At 41.2% G+C, this 23,022-nt stretch overlaps 1 protein-coding gene and 1 long non-coding RNA gene across 4 annotated transcripts; one reads left to right on the plus strand and one right to left on the minus strand.

Annotated features, from left to right (window-relative positions):
• Positions 1 to 339: 339 nt before the first annotated feature.
• Positions 340 to 22,774, minus strand: RHCG (Rh family C glycoprotein). 3 transcript variants are annotated; one of them, XR_011170314.1, is made up of 11 exons: positions 22,470 to 22,774; positions 13,721 to 13,907; positions 12,267 to 12,417; positions 11,725 to 11,872; positions 11,097 to 11,263; positions 8,084 to 8,221; positions 7,766 to 7,902; positions 7,071 to 7,195; positions 4,945 to 5,018; positions 1,862 to 2,347; positions 340 to 933 (listed from the first exon to the last, which is right to left on the minus strand). XR_011170314.1 is itself a non-coding variant. In XM_069098584.1 (11 exons), the coding sequence occupies exons 1-10, from the start codon at positions 22,654 to 22,656 to the stop codon at positions 2,279 to 2,281; spliced, it is 1,383 nt and encodes a 460-aa protein (XP_068954685.1). In that variant the 5' UTR covers positions 22,657 to 22,774; the 3' UTR covers positions 340 to 933; positions 2,250 to 2,278. The 3 variants fall into 3 exon arrangements, 2 of the variants coding, with proteins under 2 accessions (XP_068954685.1, XP_068954686.1); XM_069098584.1 differs by having other exon boundaries at positions 2,250 to 2,347; XM_069098585.1 differs by lacking the exon at positions 1,862 to 2,347.
• LOC138169270 (uncharacterized) lies at positions 5,429 to 8,144 on the plus strand. The gene is made up of 3 exons (XR_011170315.1): positions 5,429 to 5,898; positions 6,152 to 6,277; positions 8,073 to 8,144. It is a non-coding gene; the product is annotated as an uncharacterized lncRNA (long non-coding RNA).
• Positions 22,775 to 23,022: the final 248 nt, after the last annotated feature.

Here is a 23,022-nt window from a genome sequence, read left to right on the forward strand (position 1 = left end):
AAGAGGGACACACGCCTGACTTATCTCTCCTTTCCTCCACACATCACCCTCAGCACTTTTTAAGGACCAGGAAAATGTGTGGAAGAGGCTGGGTTGTAGCATCCCAGATCCTTTAAAGGCATTCCGACTACAGGCAGGAAAAGAAAGGATTCTGGGGTTTCATTCTAAATTCACTGATTGAACCAGCATTCTCTTTTCTGGGCTGAATTTGTTTCCTTTGTGTTAAGGCAATTTCTAGGAAGGTTTTAATCCTAGAACTAAAGGGCAAGATTCTTGGGTCCTATGCCTGGTTCCATCATGAAGACCTTTAAATCTACTCCTGTACAAGCATTCACACTCTTTACAGTGGACATCACGGTCATTTTATTTGCTTAGGCTGGCATCAACAGGAATGCAGGATGAAGAAATAGGGTAGGGAGGGAGCAGGGGGACTAGGGAAGCAGAGTATAAGGAATGAGTTAGCAGGCACAGTGGCTTCACTGTCTGCTGGTCCCAGGAAATATTTCTCTTGTAGCAGAACCCATCATTTCTCAAGATCCAGATTATCAGCCCAGAAAAACCGATGGTCCAAATGAAACTTGCCCATTCTCCTTCTCTCCCACAAAAGGAAGACCTTGGCCCTAGCCTCTTGCTCCCATGGGTCTTATAGACATATGGCTCTGGAACCCAGTTTCAGGCCCCTCCCCCGCCTTTATCTGTTCCTCTTCCTCTGTACTCAGACCTCTTCCAGGCAGCATGTCAGTCTCTGCTTTAGAGGTTCTTTGAAGAGTGAAAAATCCTGTACTTGGAGGTGGGAGGCCGAAGGTAGAGAAGTGTATGGGTAGAGAATCCAGAGGGTGGAGGTGGGGAACATGTCAGTGCATTGAGTCTGGCTCCCAGGAAAAACTTACTCTCATTTCTGGGTCACTGAGGCTGAGATGGTCCAAAGGAGGCCTGCAGTTGAAAGAAGTCAAGAATACTTTGTCATGTGTCCACTGCCTTACTGGAGCTGAGAGGGCTATGAAAGCTAGGAACTGAACTCTTGGACCCTGCTGACTTTACTCTTCCTCAATAAAGGGAGTTAAGGAGGCAGCTGCTCACCTTTCCCTTTACCCTATCATCCCCTACATACCTAACCTTGCTGGATTCCCCAAGCTTTTTCTCTATTAAGCATCAGAACAACCCTAGCCTCTACTGCAGGCCTAGCCACCTTCAAGGCCTACAGATAATTTTCTCAGCCCCAGAGTGTTGACAGGATTCAATAACAATGCCTTACATTTACCCGCTCTTAGCTCATGTGTTCCTCACAACAATCTTGTGAGGTAGGCAGGGTGGATATTAGTACCCTCCATTTTATAAATGAGAGAAAGTGAAGCAGCCTGCACATAGCATGACATAACTAGAAATCGATAAAGGCCAGAACAGAACCCTGGTCCCAAGTCTCCAAAATCCAGTGCTTTTCGCCCCCACGTTTACCAGCTATTCAATATGTGTGAAGCTCATTACTAAATGTATCACACCACACACCACACACCACAAGAGAATTAAGGATCAGCATATCCCTGCTTCCTTTAAGACTCAGCACAAATCCGATCTTCTGTAGGAAGCCTTCCAAAGTCCTCCCACACTTGCCTGCCCGTGGAGATTGCCTTTCATTCACACACACACACACACACACACACACACACACACTACATACATATAGATTGATGGGTATCTTGTGCACACATAGTTATTGGCATGTTGTCTCTGCCATTTAAATGTGAATTTCTTGAGGTCAGGGAACAGGTTTTGCCTTTTTTTGTATCTCAAGTGAAGTACCTGCATGTAGTGAGTGCTTAAGACAGTAAGTGCTTGTTGACAGATTTACTATGTACTCTACCTAGGGTAGAGCTGGTAAAAGGTTATACTCCTTCTATCCCAACAGAACGCCCATATTCTTCCTCTCTCTTTTCTTCTTTGACTTGCCAATCCAAGGTTTCCGGAATTCCAAGGCAATGGTAGGTAGAGTTTAAAGGGGAATGGCTGTTCATCCCGTGTCCCCAACCTCAAGAGGCGAGCTCAATTCTAGGATGGTTCTGGGGTTATGAACCTTGGGCTAGAGAGGCTGAGTGATGGAGCCCGGCCCTGGCTGATGATGTTCTGCTGATAAGGTTCTGTGGTTCGTTTGCAGGTTTATGTCTGCTGTGCTTTGCCTTTCTCCTAGAATGGACCTGCTTTCATGGGACTTCCCCAAACCAGAGAAATTCCACTCCAAGGCACACTCCCACCTGCTTCTCTTCCATGGGGAGTCTCTGTGTTAGGATGCCACAGGCTTGAGGCTAGTATCCCCATGATGGTAGCTGTTGCTCTTCTCAGCTTCAGGTACCTGCATAAAGAGAAGGTCATAGGCCACTTCTTCTAACCCTGTCCCAGTGCTCTAGGCTGGTTGCAGTGAAGGGGTGTTCCCGATAAGAGTCAGTCAGACTAATGGAGGTGGGGGAAAACGCTGCACAATAGGCATAAGGCATGTCACAAGTGCCACCTTGTGGTCACTTTGCATATTACACATCTCTGAATTGACCTCTTCCCAGCAGATAAATCCATCTCATGCTCAGTATCCAAACCATCCTAGTGGTCTATGGGGACAAACTTCACTTTTAGAACTTTTCTTAGGTCAATATTTTATATCTTATTGCCTTTGGCCATAGGCCATTGAAAGGCTTACAGAGCCTAAAGATAGGTGTAATGTGATCTTTAAAATAAATTATGAAGGTCAAAACAGAACAAAATTAGAATGAGTTTCTGAGGGGAAGAAGAGGTAACATATTAGAGCTGGTTACATAAAAGGACTCATGAGACTAATACATTCCCTCCTCATTTTAACTGTAATCTAAAATAGGTTCAGCTCTGAATTTTTAAGCAGCCGGTACAACTAGAGAGACTAATAGTTACATAGGTGTCCATGTTGAAGATTGAATATCCCACCTTTTCTGGAGGTGTTGAAGTACAGGTGCTAGTTAAAATGACTCCCAAGAGCCAGATTCCAGTTACTCAAGGCAGAATTAGAGGTAATGTGAACACTCCTTTTTACTGAAAGCTTCCACAGATAACAGTTCAAATTTTTGGTTAGTAAGAGAAAGAACAGAATGGTGTAACAGTCATATGACCACAGATTTAGAGCTGGGGAGGATCTGAGAGGTCATCTAGTCCCACCCACTCACTTAACAGATGATGAAACTAAGGTCCATAGAAATTAATTGACTTCTGCAACCCAGGAGAGCTAGGGAGTAAATGGCAGAGCTTAGATTTCATCCCAAATTCAGCTGCTATACCATACTTCCAGAGAGGAACTTTTTGACAAAGGTAATGGTATCCATCTCATGCTCAGGACCAAACCATAGTAATTTGGACTAATTGGGAGGAAATGGCAGAGATTCTGAATTGTAGTATATTTTGAAAGGTAGTCACACTTATAGCTTTTAATATATTGGGTACAGAGAGCTGAGATAAAAAGGTCCTTTAGGGTATTTTGTTTCATGACTTGGAAAGAATGAGTTGTAATCTGATGTATTCTCAGGCTTTCCTCTCCCTTGCCAAGCCTCCATCAGTTTCCATATTCCTCATCTAGCTGTAGCTACCCTACCACTCAAACTTGTAGACCAAGGTCCACGACATATCCTAACTGCAGTTCCTACCCAATCAGAGTCTGAGCCCCTTACTCAGACACCCCTTGCTTGCATATCAGTTTTATAACCTTTAGTCTGATCACTGGTACCATAAGTCACGTGACTGACTACCTGGCTTACTGACTCATCATTGATTTCTGACCTGTTTCAAGGTTTTTGTCTTCATCTCCTGGACTTTCAATTGCTTGAGTCTGTCCCCAGTAACTGTTAATTGAAAATTCCTTAGCTTTTGTCTAGACCACCTGAATTCCTCCTAGCCTCTTACCTTGCCTATTATTGTTCAATCTTAGGGCAAGTCTTAATGACTTGTGCCCTGTTGACTGACTATTGTATACAGTAGGCTATTTATAGATGGGTATTTAGCTAATATAGTAGTAGTATTCATATAATTTATAGTAATATAGTTGTTATTGGCCCATCTGACTTCATAGTCAAGGTCGAAAACACAGGAACTTGGTTATTGTATGCCATATAGTAGGTATATAGATGAATATTTAGCTAATATAGTTATATATATATAATTTATAGTAATATAGTTAATAATATACCTCCATATAGTAATATAATAGCTAATATAATAATTAGCCCATCTAGTTTACAGTCAGGTCTAGAACACAGGAACTTGGTAAATGCTAGGTAAGCCTTCCCTGACCCACAGTTAGTAGATAGGTCCCCTCCCCCAGGGTTTCCCTGGTCATGCAGGGATGACAGAAAATAGTTGTATATGTACAGTTATAATCATAGTTATACTAGGTTATAGAGAAGTTATGCTCTTTCTGAGTGGATAGATATTAAAGTTTTATACCTAGAAGAAACTCAATAAGAGTTTTTTGAATCCAGTGAAATTAATTTACTTAGAAAAACCTTTTTTAAAATAGATAAGAATAAGAAAAACTCCTAACTGATTATCCCTGACTAATTTGAAATTATCTAATTTCAAATTCCAGATTAATAAAGTCTGAAATAATGAGGTTTTATTCCATATTTTACTTATAATTCTGCCCTGAATATCTGGAACCATACCAGATGTCTCTTGGGAGTCATTTTAATTAGCACCCATTTTGTGTTACCCTGGATGTATTAAGAGGCCCAGAAATATACTTTCCTCTTGCCCCTAAGATTCTAAGAGCAAAAGAACATTTTTGCTTCTACAATCCCCAGCAGCTAAAGAGAATGTCACCTGGTGACCAAGTTTCTGTCTATCATACTGGCCACAGTCATTTATTTCCAGGATTTATAAAATGAAAGCATCAGTACAGCTGGCTTGGAAGAGGATTGCTTATCCTTTGACACTTACCTCCCAATAGACCTCATCTTCAAAGCAGTTTTCATCTGCAGGTTGTCCCCAAAAGGGAAGTTTCAAAATACAGCCTTAAAATAAAACCACCGAACATAGGGTCAAATGAAGAGAATAAACAAGTCTTCCTTCTCTCCCACTCCCTTTCTGAAAATGCCCTTATTCCGAGGCTCTCGCCCAGCCTGTTCTGCTGAGAGCCAGTCCAGGCTGGTCTCTGCATATGTAGATAAATAAGAAGCATGGAAATAGCCACATATTCAAGACTTCCTGCCCCCCACCCTACTCTCCCACCCTCTACTCCATGCCCACACCCTTTCCAGCCTGGCCTCACACTATTTCCTTTACCATGAGCTTCAATCCAGTCCCTCCATGTGCACTATGCTCTGGGGATTTGTATATTTCCACGTACATTTCCACGTACAAATGTCTGGGAACCTATCTCCACCTTCTTACTTCTCATCTTTCACCTGTTTTAATCCTACCTCTCCTACTCAATAGACATCTAGGTGGTTCATTGGATAGAGCACTGGGCCTGAAGTCAGGAGGACCTGAGATGCTGGGCAATTCACTTAACCCCATTAGCCTCAGTCCCTCATCTGTCAAAAGAACTGGAGAAGGAAATGGCAAACGCCTCTAGTGTCACAGCCAAGAAAACTCCAAATGGAGTTATGAAGACTTAGACATGACTGAAATGACTCAACAACAAAAACAAAAAAAAATCCTACTCAGCTGAAATACTACTTCCTTCATGAAGCCTTCACTGATCCTTTGATAACGTCAATGATTCCCACCCTCTGAGGCCTAATAAAACTTGCAGAGCAATTTCCTTCTTAGGCAATTCTCATGTGTCATTTAATCTTGCAGTGATTCATTTGGGGGTGAGGACAGGGACTGGACCATGATTTCATTGGCATACGGAATTCCCAGAAGAGGAAACTTCCTCTACAAGTACAGGTCAGCATGTTCTGTAATTTATAGTTTTAGAGAGTTGCCTAGAGCACTGACAAGTTAAGTGGCTTATAGAGTCACACAGCAGCCAGCCTATGTCAGAAGCAGAATTGGAACCCAGCTTTTCCTTGTTCTGAGGCCTACTCTCTAGCCACAGGAACTCACAGTGTTTTATGAGCTTGTCCTTTACCCCCTTCCTAGATCTGAATTTCCATGAAGGCAAAGACCTTGCTTCATTTAATCTTTCTATGTTTCCTAGCTTCTAACACACAATGTGCTCAATAAATGTGCGTGGAAACTGAAGCAGAGGATAGGAGTGGGGTTCACTCCCTTAAGTGGCATCTTCTGTCTTGGTCTATCCTGTCTTCTGGTTCTTGGACAGATGGTAAGATGAGTTTCTTCATCTCTAACGGGAAAGTTCACTAGATTTGGGAGTCAGTAGACTTGGGTTCCCATTTGGCTTTATCACTAATAAGTTATGTGACCTTGAATGAGTCAGTTTTCCTCCTCTTTAAAACAAGAAAACGGGATTAGAGGAATGAATATATACTTTCCAGCATTTACTTTCCGTCAACTAGTGGATGGGAATTAATTTCTCTCATCCTCCATAGATCAAAGTGAGAGCTGTTACTATTGCAATACCAAAATGAACCACAGGGTGGCAACAGCAAGATACAGAATGGAAAAGTGAGGCCCAGCTCCCCAAAGAGGAAAGAACAGTAATTGACATTTACATAACACTTTAGGGTTTGCAAAACTTTTTTTACATACATTCTTTTAACTTGAGCCTCCAATAAAACCTGAGAAGCAGGTACCACAGCATTATTACCCTCAGTGTCCAGCATACTGTAGGTACTTAAAAAACAGTTCCCCTGTTTTACAGAGAAGGAAGTTCAGATTGTAGAGGAAAGTCGTTTGCTCCTGGTTTCATAGCTAGTGTCTGAAGCAGGAGTCTAATCCAGTCCTTCCTGATTCCCAGTCCAGTGCCCCATCCACTACATGTTGCTGCCACTCTTAACAGGGAAATAAAGAATGGTTTCTATATTAGCCCACAGTCCAAATGTAACTCTTCTCTGAATCAATATCCAATAGCTCTCATTTCATCTCAAATACTACTCACACCCACTTCATATGTTGTCCCCCATAGGTACCAAAGCCTTACACCTTCAATTACTCACCTACAATGGCACCTCCCACAAAAGCCATGGCCAGAGACACAAAGATGCCTGCTGCCTGGTACTGGCCCTGCTTTTGAGGGCTCCATGTACTTTTGGAGCCTTCAAAGTCAAAGGCTTTCTTGAGCCTAGACGGAAAAAAGGAGACACCCACCACCACCACCAAGGAAGATAAGACATGAGTGGGTTGAACCTCTGGGGTCCTAAGTAGAGTAGGGACTCAATGAATGTTTGGTGTTGATGTTAACCTGCTGCTTCCTTGGTGGTTAATACCTCTAGGCTTATACGGCCACCAAGACCATAGACTCTCAACACTTGGAACTCAGTTTTTTCAACTGTAAAATGAGATAGGATTGAGCTAAGTGATCTCTAAGTTCCTTCTAGTCCTGACATTCTGAAGTTCTATGTTAGGATTCCCAGACTCAAATGGGGGTGTAGGATGGAAGGGGGAGAAATCTAGTAGTTTGCCTTTGGATTTCCACCCAACAGTGCCTTACCCATGGTAGTTTAAAAAAGGTTGGAAGAATTAAACTGAAACAACAGGGGAATAACTAGAAAGAAAAGATGGGAGGCCCCTAAGAAACACTGGGGGAGTAAGTCTATGGAGGGTTGAGGTTGGATAGGAATGAGTTAATGTAGAATCAAAAGTCAAGAGGGACCCCAGTCATCCCTATCCCCTTATCCCATCCCCACCTCACCCTTCTTGTCCATAGACAGCTATACTAGCTTCATTGGCAGTGACAGCACCTACAATGCCCCCGATGATGCCTGGCATACCATGCAGATTATGGATGCCACAGGTGTCTTGGATTCGCAGCCGAGACTCCAGGAATGGCTAAGGAGAGAAAAGTGTGGCTGTTTGTCCAGCAATGGAAATGCCACCAAAGCCCAGAACTAGGGAGTCCAGAATCATCCTGTCCCCATCTAGAAATGATTCCTTCATCATGATCCCCCCTTCACTCCTTATTTTTCTTTCTTTATCTCTTTCCTCTCTACCACCATTAGGTATCCCTTACTGTTAAGTAGACAAAGCCCACGGTGGAGACAATGCCACAGATGAAGCCAACAATAAGAGAACCATAGGGCATGAGCATCATCTCAGCCGCTGTCCCTACAGCCACGCCACCAGCCAGTGTTGCATTCTGGATGTGAACCTGTTGGGGAAAGAGAACATCATCATTGCTACAGTCAGGAAATCGCATCCCTGGATTGAGCAGAACTAGGGCCTAGGGCCCTGGCAACCTGGGAATGTCCATTTAGAAGGGTCAGAATACACATTTAGTCAAGAAAGCCAAAGACATTGGTTAATCCTATAAATACAAGGCAGTGTGGTTGACTATAGAATTGTGTTCAGATTCTTTTATCTTGCATATGCATATATAATCACTCCAATGTGTCTGTCTACTCTACACATATGTATCCCTATGTCAGTCCTTTATATGTGTGCCCATATCCAGTATCTGTATAGTATGGTAAATTCTAGCAGACTGGATTGTTTCAATATGGTTTTATTTTCACAAAGGTTAGCAGCAATGAATGTATACATAGCTGTATACACACCTGTGTAGTGTGATCTAAGGGAAACTGAAGAGTCCTATCTGCCCCAAAGTTGCACAATTCCCAACCCAGCCTGAGTTCTGCCTTCACCTCCTCTTGGACCTGAAATGTTACCAATAGCATCACTAATGGAGTTAGCTAATCTTTCTCAAACTAATTTGGCCATGGACAAGGGGGTGTTGGTAAATGTTTATTGACCAACTCTTTGAAGGGAAAATGATACACACAACACACTTTTAAGATTAGTTTACATTATTAACATTTTTCTCCATCACTTTCCAAGTCTAGGCAATCAACAAAACTAAATAAACTGGTACTGACCTGGCTTTTGAGGGCTCCATCTACTTTTGGAGCCTTCAAAATCAAAGGCTTTCTTGAGCCTAGAGGGGAAAGGGGAGACATCCCTCCTCACCAAGATGAGACATGAATGGATTGAACCTCTGGGGTCCTAAGCAGAGTAGGGACTCAATAAATGGTGTTGATGGTAATCTTCTTCCTTTGGTGGATAATACCTCTAAGCTTACATGGCCACCAAGACTATAGACTCTCATATAAATAGACAAACAGATAAACTAAACAAAAGTAAATCAAGCTTTGTTGTTACAGTTCTATCATTTCAGTCATGTCCCCACTTCTTGAACCCATTTGGGGTTTTCTTGACAAAGATATTGGAATGATTTGCCATTTCCTTTTCCAGCTCATTTGACAGATGAGAAAACTGAGGCAAACAGAGTTAAGTAACTTGCCCAGGATCATATAGCTAATAAGTGTCTGAGGCCAGATTTGAACACAGAAAGAGGAGCCTTTCTAACTCCAGGCCCAGCACTCTATCCACTGTGCCATAAATCAAGTTAGCATTCACCAGTTTCCAAGGTGCAAAAATTAACATTGGTAAGAGCTAGTGTCAGAATAACCCTGACCATGGAACACTTTGGTGTTGGAAGTATATTGCTGTAGTTCACGAATGTTGGTCTAGGAGCATCATCTAGAAGTATTGTGCTCAGTTCCGGGTACTATGTTTTAGAAAGGACCTGTAGCTCATGACTTATCGTTCAACTCTCTTTCCACCACATCGTTAGGTATTTCAATTTTACTGGACAGTGTTCAGAGGATGGTGACCGATTTCAGCAAGCATTGATCAAAGGAACTGTGCATGCATAGTTTGGAGAAGGGAAGACAGAGGGGGAAAGGGTCACTGTCTTGAAATACTTGGAGGGCTATCAGATGAAAGAGTAGACTTGTTCTACTTGGACCCAGAGGACAGAACTAGAAACAACAGGTTCAAAGCTTTTGAAGCAAATTTAGGCTGGGTGTAAGGAAAAAGCAACCACTGAGCTAACCAGAAATGGAATTGGGTTGTTTTATATTCTCCATCATGAGAAATCTTTAAACAGAGGCTGATGGACACTTCTTAGGTATGTTGTAGATATAAATTGGATTAAATGACTTCTAATGGACTCAGTAAGATGGGTTTCCAACTCTGTTGGGAAATAGCCCTAAAATAGGTTGGGTCAGGGAAATTTTGGAGCAAAATAGAAAAAATTCAACCTACCTTATAACATAAAATTTAATATTATTTTGTTTTATATCATACATTTAATATAATTTATGTAGAATTATGTCTAATATTTAAGAAGGAAAAAATTTAATGCTATCAAAATGTAATTGGTGAAACCCTTATTCACATGGTGCAGAACAGCTGGGGTCCATGAAATATAATATATGAAAGGCAGAGTAGAATATTGTCTCCAGAAAGCTCATGTTAAACTGTCCAAATACACATTTGCTACTTAGGGGTAGAAGGGCCTTACTTAAGAGACTCTCTTAGTGTAGTAGCAGAGGGGCATGTATCAGTCTAGCTGTTGTTACCTTGGACAGCATAGGGATCCAGAGAGTCTGACCTGAAAAGGATGATATTCGACACAGGAAAGAAGAAAGCCATGGGTAGCCCAGAGAGCAGTAGGGAACATCATGATACTCCAAAGACACATTTCACAATTGTGTTTAGAGCTAACCTTCGTAGCTCTCATTTTTCTCTCAATATTACTTAGAAATGGGAATTTGTGCTCCTAATGTAGATGTCAATCCTCTGATTGTCCATCTGGTTTCTACTCATAAGTTCACAATCTAAGATACTCACCTAATTCTGATTTTGATTTTTAAAAATTTTAAAACCCACTATTTACTGAGTGTTTACTACGTGTAAAGCTCTATGTTAGAGCCTTTGGGTGGGCATACAAAGGTGAATAAAAAATTGTCCTTATTCTTAGTGAAATCAGTAGATGGTAGGAATAAGACAAGCACATTGATAACAGCTTTTATTTGGACTGAAAACACTTGTGGTATCTCAGAGAGAAGTTTCCTGAGTCACAACTGGTCCAGCTTTGGGTCCCAACCCTCCAAATATCAAAGGAGCATCTCGCTGTGTTTCCTGAGCATCAGCACCCTCTCCATATCTTACCTCCTACTCACCATGTCAAGCTTGCCCTTCCGTTGCAGGGCACTGGAGAGGGCCACAGTGGTGAGCACACAGGCAGCCAGGGAGCAGTAGGTATTGATGGCTGCCCGATGCTGGGCATCTCCATGATTGGAAACAGCTGAGTTAAAGCTGGGCCAGTACATCCATAGGAACAAGGTACCTGGAAAAAGGAAGTTAAGTAGGCACTAAAGCAGTTTATGCTACAAAGAATAATTTTAATAAAATGGAAAAAAATAATACACAGGATAACAAACCTCCACTAGTCCTGATTCTGAACTTCTGCCTACTGCAGTGTCTGCCAATGGAACACATTGGGGAAAGTGTGGGATGAGGTTTCATAGGTAAACAAACTAAGGGACAGAGGCTTTGAGATTCAGGGAGATAACGAATAATCCCAAAATCCCTTTCCCTTTACTTCACCACCATGGATATCTCTGGGATCCCATGACCTGAAGGTTCACTGCTGGGAGAGACAGTTCCCGAGTTTCAGATTAGAGTTCAGGAGTAGAGGGTGAGTACTGCTGGCTGCTAATCCCATCAGGTTGCCAGGTAAACAGAGGTTTCAAAGGTCAGATAAAGCCCACCCTTGGTCCCTGCAAACAGCAGGGCTGAATTTCTCACCAATCATGGCAAAGAGATCCGAAGAGTACACAGAACTCTGCCTCTCCTTGCTTTGCTCCAGGTTAGGTCGGTAGAGGATCCAGGTCACCGTAAGTCCAAAGTAGGCCCCAAATGTATGGATGGTCATAGAGCCACCAGCATCCTTTACCTTGAGCATGAAAATGGAGAGTCAATCCTTGCTTGTCTGGCTTGTCCTCACTTATCCCCCAAGGACAGAGGTCAGTGTCAATCAGTTCTCAAAAGCCTTAATTGATATGGAATATAGGCTTGGAACCATCAGGGTTCCTTGCTTCTTAGGCTCTCTTCTCTCCCCATCCTTCCCTGTAGCCCCATCTGTCATTTTGTCCACTCACAAACAATCTCTGATTTATTCTGAAGTTGAACTCAAACCAAAGGTCACCAGGAGGTAACCAGACAAGGGAGGGGGAAATGAGTCTCTTAGACTGAAAGCCCAAGGGCTAAGTAGATTCCTGCTTCTGCCAGGAGTGGTCTACTTTGGTTCATTTAATTTAAAAATCACATAGAGGCCATAGTGACCTCACCTGGAGAAGGTTGAGAAGGATGTACTCATTCACGGAAAAGAGGGTCACTTGGAACAGGGTCATGATGAGCAGCTGGATGGGGCTGACCTTGCCAAGGATAGCTCCAAAGGCCACACAGACAGAGCCTACACAGAAATCAGCATTGATGAGGCTGTAAGGAGACAGTTTCAGAGGAATTTGTGAGTTGCTTTGGGCCCCCAGATAGCATGGGATCCCTGGGGTGAAAAAGGCTGGGCACCCTAGAAATCCCTTCAAGACAGGGACTGTGCTCTCAATTTTTTCTCAAGTCCAAACTGCTTAACTGAAAACCTGGGTTCAAAGTCTGCTTCTGACATTACTAGCTGTGTGACCATGGGCAAGTCACCCTTAGCCTCAGTTTCCAAATCTGTGAATGAGGGGATTGGACTAGGTGGCCTCCAATGTACTTTCCTGCTCTGAGCCTGTGACCTGCCATGCCTTTCCTTATGCCCTTCACTATGCTGAAAATGTCTTTCCATGGTTCCCTTTATTAATCCCTTCACTTCAAGGGCCTGCTCTCCAACTTTCCCTAAGGAAGGGTCAGACCTTCCTGTAACATCCAGATCCCACTGATGTCTCCTCCCCTCCAAACAATCCCCAGGGCCTAGTGCAATCCTTTACCCATAGTAGTTGCTTAATAAATGTTAGTTGAATTGAATTAAATGTGCTAGTTGACAGAGCAGGGAGAAGGGTATATATATCTATGGAGTCCTAGAGTCAGTATGTGTGAGACAGGTATATGGGACGGTTGCACTAGACACTGTCTCAGTCTGTAATTTTGAGCAAATCGTCTTGCATTTATATCTCTAGACCTCAGTTGCTTATTATTATTTGCATATGACATACATTCCATTCCTCCCACCTTCCCCCAGTGCCTTTGTTCAAGCTACCCACCCTTCCCATGCTTAGAATGCAATTTCTCATCATCTCTGACTCTGGATTCATTCAATTCAGTCAACATTTATTAAGCACCTACTATGTTCCAGGCACTGTACTAAGTTTTCTTTGAGGCTCAGTTCAAGCATCAACTCTTACTCAAATCTTTTCCTGATTCCTTCAGTTGTCAGTGCCCTTGATCCCATAGAATTATGTTGTGTCTACTTTAGCTATATTTTACTTGGATTTATTTGGGTTTGTGTTGTTTCTTCCTCTAGTAAAATATAAAGCCCTTGAGGGAAAATACCAGTTCACTTTTTCATGGGTAGTCTCAAGAACTAGCACAATGCCTAGTGTATAGTAGGTCCTTAATAAATGCTTGAAGAATGCACGATTAATGGAATTATAAGGAATAGCACATGATGATTGCTAGGATCTTTCCCAGTTCTTTTATTTTGGATTCAGATTTTGTGACTGTAAAATCTGAGTGGCTTGGTTCATTCACCCAAAGCTTCTTCAGAACCCAATGCCTTCCACCCCAGTCACTCAGTCCCTCTTACTTCTCCACACTGATGAGGATGTAGCCATCCTGGAAAGAGTGGAACCAGCCTTGCATCAGCAGTGCCCACTGGATTCCAAAAGCTGCGAGGAGGAAATTGAAACCAACAGAACCAAAACCATAGCGCTGCAGGAAGGTCATGAGGAAGCCAAAACCCACAAAGATCATAACATGGACATCCTGGAAGCCTGAAAAAGGAAAAGCCAGGAATTCTTATTATAAAAGCAACATAGCTATTTAGTATTTTTGGTCTCTCTATGCCCCTAGCCCTTTATTATAAAAGAATGGACCTCCTAAATTGCCTTTGACAAGAGGTCCATACTCATGGTTCATCATCTTGTCTGCTATTGAAATCCAGGCTTAAGGCAATGTGTTTTCCTAGAGTGGGCTAGATAAACCCAAGAGGCAAAATATGAATCTAGAAGTAGAAGCGGGGGAATCATAGGTTTAGAAATCAAGAGTTAATTGTGCTATAAGAAATGACGGGTAGAATGCTCTCAGAAAAACCTGGAAAGATTTATATGAACTGATGCAAAGTGAAGTGAGCAGAACCAAGAAGAACACTGTAAACAGTAAGAGAAATACTATAAGGATGATCAACTGTGAAAGACTTAGCCACGAGATCAAGAAAATGATCCAAGATAAATCTAAAGACCCCATTATGAAAAATGCTATCCACCTCCAGAGAGAAAACTGATGTTCTGAATGCAGATTAAAGCTTACTTTTTAACTTCATTTTTTGGGGGTTGTGTTTTCTTTTGCAAATGGATAATATGGAAATATGTTTTTCATGACTTCACATGTATAATCAATATCAAATTTCTTGCCTTCTCAAGGAGGAAGGAGGTGCTGAAGGAGGGAGAGAATTTGGAATGCAAATTTTTTTAAAATTAATGTTAAAAATTTACATGTGATTAGGAAATATTTAATGAAATAAATTTTTAAAATTTAAAAAGTAATCAAAAGTTGGTCCTTCATTAAAAATGAGTCCAATCCTGGATCCTGTCTTACTCTCTCTACAGACAAGGGTTGGAGGTATTGGGAAACACATTCTAGAGCAAGATGAGAGGAGATCCTGTGGTTACATCAAGTTGAAGGAGAGCTCAGAGCAAAGGATCCCATCTCTTGAAGTCCTGGATATTTGTTTATTTTCTCCCCAAGGGAAAGCCACACATTACTAGTGGAAAAACTATAGCTTTGAATGTATTAGAACTTTGTCAGTAAGGTGATGTTTCTGCTTTTTAGTATGCTGTTCAGATTTACCATAGTTTTCCTTCCAAGGAACAAGCATCTTTTAACTTCATGGCTGCAGTCATCGTCTGTAGTGACCTTTGAGCCCAAGAATATTAAATCTAATACTGCTTCTATTTCTTCTCCCTCTATTTGCCAGACAGTGATAGAACCAGTTGCCTTGATCTTATTTTTTTATGTTAAGCTTCAAGTCAGTTTTTATACTCTTCTCTTTCACCCTCATCAAGAGGTTTCTTAATTTCTTCACTTTCTGCCATCAGAGTAGTATAATCTGCATATTTGAGATTGTTGATATGTCTCCCAGCAACCTTAATTCTGTTTTTTTATTTATCTAGCTTGGTATTTCCTGTGATGTTTACTCCATTTAAGTTAAATAGATAAGGTGACAGTATACAATTTTGTTGTACTCCTTTCTCCAATCTTGAACCAATCAGCTATTCCATATTCAGTTGTAATTTTTGTTTCTTGACAGGCATATAGGCTCCTCACGAGACAAGGAAGATGTTCTAGTACTCCCATTTCTTTGAGGACTTGCCACATTTTATAGTGATCCAAACAGTCAAAGGCTTTAGTATAGTCAATGAAGCAGGAATAGATGTTTTTCTGGAACTTCCTTGTTTTCTCTGTAATCCAGTGAATTGGCAATTTGGTCTCTAGTTCCTCTGCCTTTTTGAAAACTAACCTGCGTTTCTGGTAATTCTCAGATCACATATTGCTAAAGCCTAACTTTAAGAATCTTATCCATAATCTTGCTGGTATGTGAAATGAGCACAATTGTTCAATAATTTAAGCATTCTTTAGCATTGCCCTTCTTTAAGATTGAGATATAAACTTATCTTTTCCAATACAGTGGCCACTATTGAGTTTTCCTAATTTTCTGGCATATTGAATACAACACTTTGACAGCATCATCTTTTAAGATTTTAAATAGCTCAGCTATCCTCCATTAGCCTTATTATTAGCAATGCTTCCTAAAGACCACATGACTTTACTCCAGAATGTATGGCTCTAGATCAGTAACCACACCATTGTATGTGTACAGTTCTTCTGTATATTCTTGCCAACCTTTGTCTCTTTTACTTCTGTTAATTATCTCCATTAGCTATAATATATGAAAGTTCCCATATTCATGGGGCAGGTGTTTTGAGAAGACTGTAACTAAACTTACTCAAAGGCTAAGCCCTCCTGTTTTCTCATGATCTAATGATGTTTGGGATGAAAAAAGAAGGATCAGGGATCTGGTTCTCCTTTTCCTCAAACCAACTACTTATCTATTATCTGGGCATTGTGATATTAAGTTGGACTTGAAAGTCAAGATAGACCTGGGTTCAAATCCTGCCTCTAATATTTACTACTATTTCACTGTAGTGTTCCCCATATTTTTATATATCCCTTGTCTTCCCAACTAGATCATAAGTTTCCTGAGGGCTTGGACTGTGTCTTAGAAATCTCTGTATCACTCACTTTTAGAAGAGTAGGCACGAATGATTTATTCATATTGATGAGGATTATGGTTGCTTGTATACTAGCCAGAGATGGGGAATCCTCTGGCTTTTAGGCAAAGGCCAGTTTTCTAAAATCAACCAACAAAAAAACTACTGCCTGCCTCTATGACTTTGCTATTAGATTGACAAATAAAATTTGTAAAAATCTGGTCCTTTCAGGTTAAGCTTCATCCAGCCATCCTTACCTGTATTGAGTGAGTCATTCTGAGCTGGCACTCTCAGAGACAGAGGAGTAGATAACAGGCAGTTTGCCACAGGCAGGTTTCCAGCTGTGGTTTTGGCTTCTCTCCCTATGGCCCTTTTCTCTCAATTCAATTTTAAAAGCTTTTATTTAATGCCTGTTATTTACTTAGAGGCAACATGGTTTAGAGGGGAAAACAGCTGATTTGAGTCTGAGGAACTGGGCTCAAATCATGGATGTTTTACCTACTGCCCATCTGACCTCAGGCAAGCTACTGAACTCTGGGCATGTTTCTCTATAAAATGAGGGTGTTGGACCACCTTTAAATTCTACTATCCAATACACTGTGGATGGTAAAACTGATTTGTTACATAAATGTAGCAGGGGTGGGGAACCTGCTACCTTGAGGCCATGTGTGGCCCTCTAGGTTCTCAACCATGGCCCTTTGACTGAATCCAAACTTCACAAAACAAATCTCCTTAATAAAAGGATTTGTTCTGTCAAAAGGTTGAACCCAAGGGCTTAGAAGGTCACATGTGGCCTCAAAGCTGCAGGTTCCCCACCCTGAAGGGTGAAATTTTTAGAAAATTCAAAAACTTCATTCTATAATATCTTTATTTATTTATTTTTAAATTTATGGAATAAAACAACCATTTCCATAACATAGTATAATAAAAAAGATGATTGCACAAGAAACTGCAAATCGTTATATACAACTTGCTATTTCTTTTAAATATATAATCAAGTTATCATGTAAATTTCTTTTTTTTTCCTTCTCTCCCTGAACCCCACCCCAGAGATGGCTACCATTAGATACAAATAGTGTATATGTAAAATTATTCTATACACACTTCTATTTATCAATTCTTTCTCTAGATGAAGGTAGAGTCTTTCTTCATATATCCTTTATAGTGCTGCTTAGTTAAAATATTTGCAAACCTGAACTTTTAAGTAGTGCAAAAAAAAAAAAGCCCTAGACTTTGGAATCAACCAAGATTTAAGTTCAAATCCCATCTCTGACATTTGCTACCTTTGTGAGCAAAAGAAAGTCATAACCTTTCTGAGCTTTAAATTCCTGATTTTTTTTTAAAAGGTTATGGGAGAGAGGCTAATAGCAGCTGTAGTACCTACCTCACAGAGTCTTTATGAGGATCAAATTAGCATGAGTCATGTACTCTGTAAGTTTTAGAATATTACATGGTATCCCAAATATCTCATTGCCATTTTAAACTTTTTTTAAAAATTGTTTAAGCTGTTAATTCTTATTTTTATTATTAATAATTTAACATTTTTACTTTTATGCAATATAAATATAATTTTTATTTTATTTCATAATAAGCTTATTATTAAAGCTATTAAAAATAGCACTAAGATTTTTGAGATACCTTACATATAAATACTTATTATCAGTTATTATGATGATCAGTTATTATTATATGTTATACAAATACTTATTTTCAGTTATTATTATGATCATCATCATCACTCAGCATTTGAGTAGGCATATGCCTGGTTAGGGGTGGGGCTATGATTAAAGAAATGCCGAAGATGTCAACAACTAGATAATAATATGAAGTTGCATATTATTAGGTGCAAAAATCAGTGGCATGTACAGTAAGTGCCTTGAGGATTCAGAGAAAGAAGTAGATGTAGCCTGGAGTGATCAGGAAAGACCAAAGAAAAAGAAATTTGAGCTGGGTCTTAAAAGATGGGTAGGATTTAAGTAGGTAGAGAGAAATAGGACAGTAGTCTAGAAACAATGGGTAAAAGTAGTTAAGGCAAGGAGCCAAGCAGACCTCCCAAAGCAGGTCTGCTACTCCTCAAGATTCCAGACCCTGAGGCAGTTCACAGTGCTAACTGGCCACCCCTGCTTTCTCCTAAATCCTGTAAATGTTCACGTTACTACTGGGTGTGGGGCCAATAAGGTTTACAGCTGGAAGGCACTTCAGAGATGATTTCCTCATAGATACCATTTGCTATAGTCCTTAAAGGTTTTAAAGTTCAACAATTTTTTATACACGTGAGGGAGTGAGACACAGGACCGAACAGGGAGAAATTCACCCCTACCTACTGCTTTAGCTCCCTTTTCTGGCTGTGTGCTAAGGCTGGATTGTTGTGTCACCTGAAGCACAACTGACACCCTCTAAATCTGGCATCTTGAACAACACAGTCCAGTTTAACTCCAGCTCTGCTTTCAGTTCTGCTTCAGAGTGGGTCACTGGCTCACAGAATTACAGATTTGGAAGGTCCTCTTGCCTAGCCTCTAGTTCAGGAAGTCACTGTAATATTCCTGACAAGTGCCATTCCACTTCTACTTAGATGCTTTTAGTGACAAGGAGACTCATAGGCTTTTCCATTGTTGGGCAGCTCTGTTAGAGGAATTGCTCAATTAAGTCAAAATCTGCCTCCCTATAACTTTCACTCGTAGGTACCAGGCCTGGCTTCTAGTGCCACACAGAATAAATCCAACAACTCCAATGTTACTTATGTAGATTTAAAGCTGGAAGGGACCTCTGAGGTCTCATCTAGTCTAAGTCCCTTCAATTTCACAGATGAGAAAACCAAGACCCAGAGAGGGGAATGCATTTGGCTAAGGTCATGCAGATATTGATTTAATAGCAAACTCAGAGTCCTATGACTGACTCTAAATCCAGTGCTCATTCTCCTATGCCATGCTGCCTCTCAATATGTCTATAAATATTTAAAGACAACTATCACATCATTGGGATAGCTGGGGTGGCTCGATAGATAAGAGCACTGGGCTGGGAATCAGGGAGACATCTTTCCGAGTTCAAATCCAGCCTCAAACACTTACTAGCTGTGTGACCCTGGGCAAGTTACTTAACCCTCTTTGCCTCAGTTTCCTCATCTGTAAAATGATCTGGAAAAGAAAATGGCAAACCATTCCAGTATCTCTGCCTAGAAAGCCCCAAATGGGATCATGAAGAGTCTAAAATGACTCAGGAACAAAACTACACCATCTCTTTCCCCCTCTACCAAGTTTTTTCTTCTTCAAGATCCTTTGCTTTCGCTCCAGGATCCTATTCTTTTAACTCTTCTTTTTATGTCTCTAGACACCTAGCCATCCTGGTTCTCATTCTCTACTGGACTCTACTTTGTTATCAGCATCAGTCCTTTCTGGACTACTGCCCTCAACTGACCCAGCTTCACCAGGGACCATTGGCTGGTATAAGAGAGCTCTGTAGCAAATCCCCTCAAATTAGCTATGAGATTAAGGTTAAATTCTCAAGAGGTATTCCCCAGCTGGCTGCTCTGACTACGCCATAGGTAAGCCTACCCTTTCCACCACCCCTTCCTCATATGACCTGATCCTGCTTAAACCAATCTCTCCAGGGAAAGCAAATAAGAAAAATTAGCCCCACTAATGAGGGGTTGGGGGGAAGGCAGGGAACTGAATGAAGGAAGATGCAGATCCTGCACAGGTGTTAGCAACTCTGGCCAAGAGTTGAGAATGAGTTAAAAAAAAAAAAAAAGACCCTTTGCCCCTCCCAACCTTTTAAAATGGTTACACCCCCTCAAGCTGAAATCAAGAAACCAGTTTGGTAGAAAACGATCAATGCATTCCTTCCTTCAGTTCCACAGCCGTCCTAAACCTCCGGTGCTGTCTGGTTCCTTTGATTCAAGCGTTTAAGACAGAAACAGTCATCACACATTAATTCTGTCAGAGCTAAACTGTACATATGTTTGGCAATAGTATTAGAAAGGGATATTCCTGGTCCTTATCCTGAAACTATCTGAAATTCCACCTTTAGAGACTCATTCCTTTGGCATTTTTTTTCTTCCAGGATCCTCCATTAAAATGCAAATATCCATGGGGAGAGTTAAGACCTTTCACTTTATCTGCTTCTGGTGAAGTGAGAGTGAGGGCAGGTTGGGGTGAAAGGATCAGAGGAAAGATAAGAATATTGAAAAGAAAGAGGATCCTTATTTTATATTTTTTGCCTAAAGTCTGTGGACTATTTGTATCCTAGGTAAGTAATGGGTGTGTGGACCTCTTTCTACGGACCTTACCTTCTAATCCTAAACACAAGATTCCTATGCTACAAAATAATAGTTCCACCTCAACCCCCACCCCCACCCCTTACACATGTCCTGGTATCTAAAACCTAATCTCCTTTTTCCCTCATTCATTCTCATGATTGGTAGAGAAAGGTTTCTTACCCACCAAGCTCAAGCCAAGAACCTGACCCAAAAAAAAGGGTTTTTTTGGTCCTTATCTCCCCTTACCAAGTTAAATGGGATGGTTGGCAGAATGTAGTCTCTACTTCTTCTGGGTCCCACTACTACCATGAACTGGACTTCTATGGAATTCTCACAAATCAAATACTGGTAGCCCTTGGCTTTTTTTGCCAATGTTCTCCTGGTATTTCCCAAGCATCAGAATGGCATCCTAAACCACCCTCATAAACACTTTGCAAATGTATAAACCAAAAATTCAAGAGTGGGATAGAGCCCTTAAGATATCCTAATTTCAAATCCAACAGTTGTTATTCCTTGGGTAGCCTCCATCCTTTCTAATAAAGAAGGATAGGGGCAGCTAGGTGGTGCAGTGAATAAAGCACTGGGCCCTGAAGTCAGGAGGACCTGAGTTCAAGTCTGATCTCAGACACTTGACGATTAACTGTGTGACCTTGGGCAAGTCACTTAACCCCAATTGTCTCACACCTTCCCACCTCCCCTCCAAAAAAAAAAATATATAAATTAAGAAAGATGTTTGTGAAATAAAAGACAAACGTGGAGGAGACCAAGTCAAGAAGTTGCCCTTGCTATATTTTGTTTGGCCCAGGAAATATAAAACTGGACTTTTTTTTTTTTTTTAGCTCATTAGATCATAGATACTGAGTTGGAAAAGATCAACTAGTTGAGGAATTCTTTACTTTTTTGATGTCAGTCTGGTAAAGCCTATGGACCCCTTCTCAGAATCATGTTGTTAAATACTAAAATAAAATACATAGCTTTGCAAAGGAAACCAATTATTTTGAAATAAAGATGTAGTTTTCTCCATTCAAATTCATAGATCCCCTGAAATCTATCCATAGACCCTAATCCTGACCTGATCAATTTAGAGATCATCTAGTCCAAGTCAATCATTCTGAACCAGAGATGTGAAGTGATTTTGCTTGGGAGACCCAAAGTAGCAAAGCGAGGAATCAAATCTGGATCCTTTGAAACAAAAATTTGCTGATCTCTCTCCCCCCCACCCCCGCTTAAACTACTGCTATGTCCTGAAGTTTCGAACTATGCAAATTCTTCCATTCCCTAGCAATTTTTCCAGGTAAATATCTTGGCTGTATCAGATGTGAGGCAAGGTTTGCTGTCAAAGAAAGAACATTCTTAAAGGGCAGTGAAAGGTTGAAAATTAGTTCAACATCGTTTCCTCCTTAACCTTTTTCCTTTGAAGAAAAAGGTATTACCCTCCTTTCCCCTCCACCCCATCCCCCCCTTTCTGCCTCTGCTCTTGTTTTAGCCGACCATTTGCCGCTGTCTTTCCTTCACAATGAAGACAGACCCTGAAACTAAGATCCCAGTGAAGTCCCACTCAGTTTAAACCTTGAAAGTATGTGGGACTTGGTTTATGGGAGTGAGAGGGACAGATTGGGCATTTGTACCTTCTGAGCCCAGAATATTTGCCTTGTGCTATTTAAAGGGTGCTGCCTAAGCCAAATGTGGAGGTAGAGGGGCTGTCCCAAACTCAGGAAGGGAGGTTTTCCAAGTACAGTCAGATTTCAATAGGATCCTGGAGAAGGGTGTTTGTCAGTTGCCTTAAAGGCAAATCCTGTGTTTTTACTTACTTGGATACCTGTAGTAGAAGTCATTCTCTGCATCGCTAGAAATGTTTCGCTGCCTCTTTTCTTCAGTCCAGTGTGCATCAGCCTCAGGATTGTAGCGCACAAACACCCCAAAAAGGACCACCATGACCACCTGTAAGATGAAGCAGGTGAGTGGCAGTCGCCACCGAAGGTTAGTATTCCATGCCATCTTGGGTGACTTCCCTGGCTGCTGTCCTGGCAGCCCAGCCACAGGCACTCAGAAGAGGATGAGTAGCTGAGTACCAGACAGGGAAAGCCTTTGTGCTCTGGTGGCTTTGAGGGAAAAAGAGATCTTATAATTCAGGCTCAGGAGGTGTGGCCAAGGAGGGCAGGGATCACATTGCAGAGCAAATAAGCAAGGTTATGAGCTGGCATGTTCTGCCACCTGCCCAGAGAGATGGGGCTACTGGGTACCACCAGTTCTTGGCCTATTCTCAGTGGGAGACAGAGGTCACACTAGGAAACCTCAAGATCTGTCTGACCTTGTGTGCTGCTAACACAGGATAGGAGGGCTTCAAAGATTCCATCTGTTTTT

The sequence above is a fragment of the Petaurus breviceps genome, unplaced genomic scaffold (assembly GCF_028583685.1).
Source record: "Petaurus breviceps papuanus isolate PSGF00001 unplaced genomic scaffold, PetGlider_PUasm1.0 37, whole genome shotgun sequence".
Lineage (NCBI taxonomy): Eukaryota > Metazoa > Chordata > Mammalia > Diprotodontia > Petauridae > Petaurus > Petaurus breviceps.

Bases quoted from the DNA above. Each gene is read 5' to 3' on its own strand.
- RHCG (XM_069098584.1), bottom strand. From the start codon at position 22,656: ATGGCATGGAATACTAACCTTCGGTGGCGACTGCCACTCACCTGCTTC. The intron at 13,908-22,469 runs GTAAGTAAAAAC...TTCCTTTTTCAG, and splicing joins CTTCTACTACAGGTATCCAA to GCTTCCAGGATGTCCATGTT. The intron at 7,196-7,765 runs GTGAGGTGGGGA...TTTTCCGTCTAG, and splicing joins GCTGTCTATGGACAAGAAGG to GCTCAAGAAAGCCTTTGACT.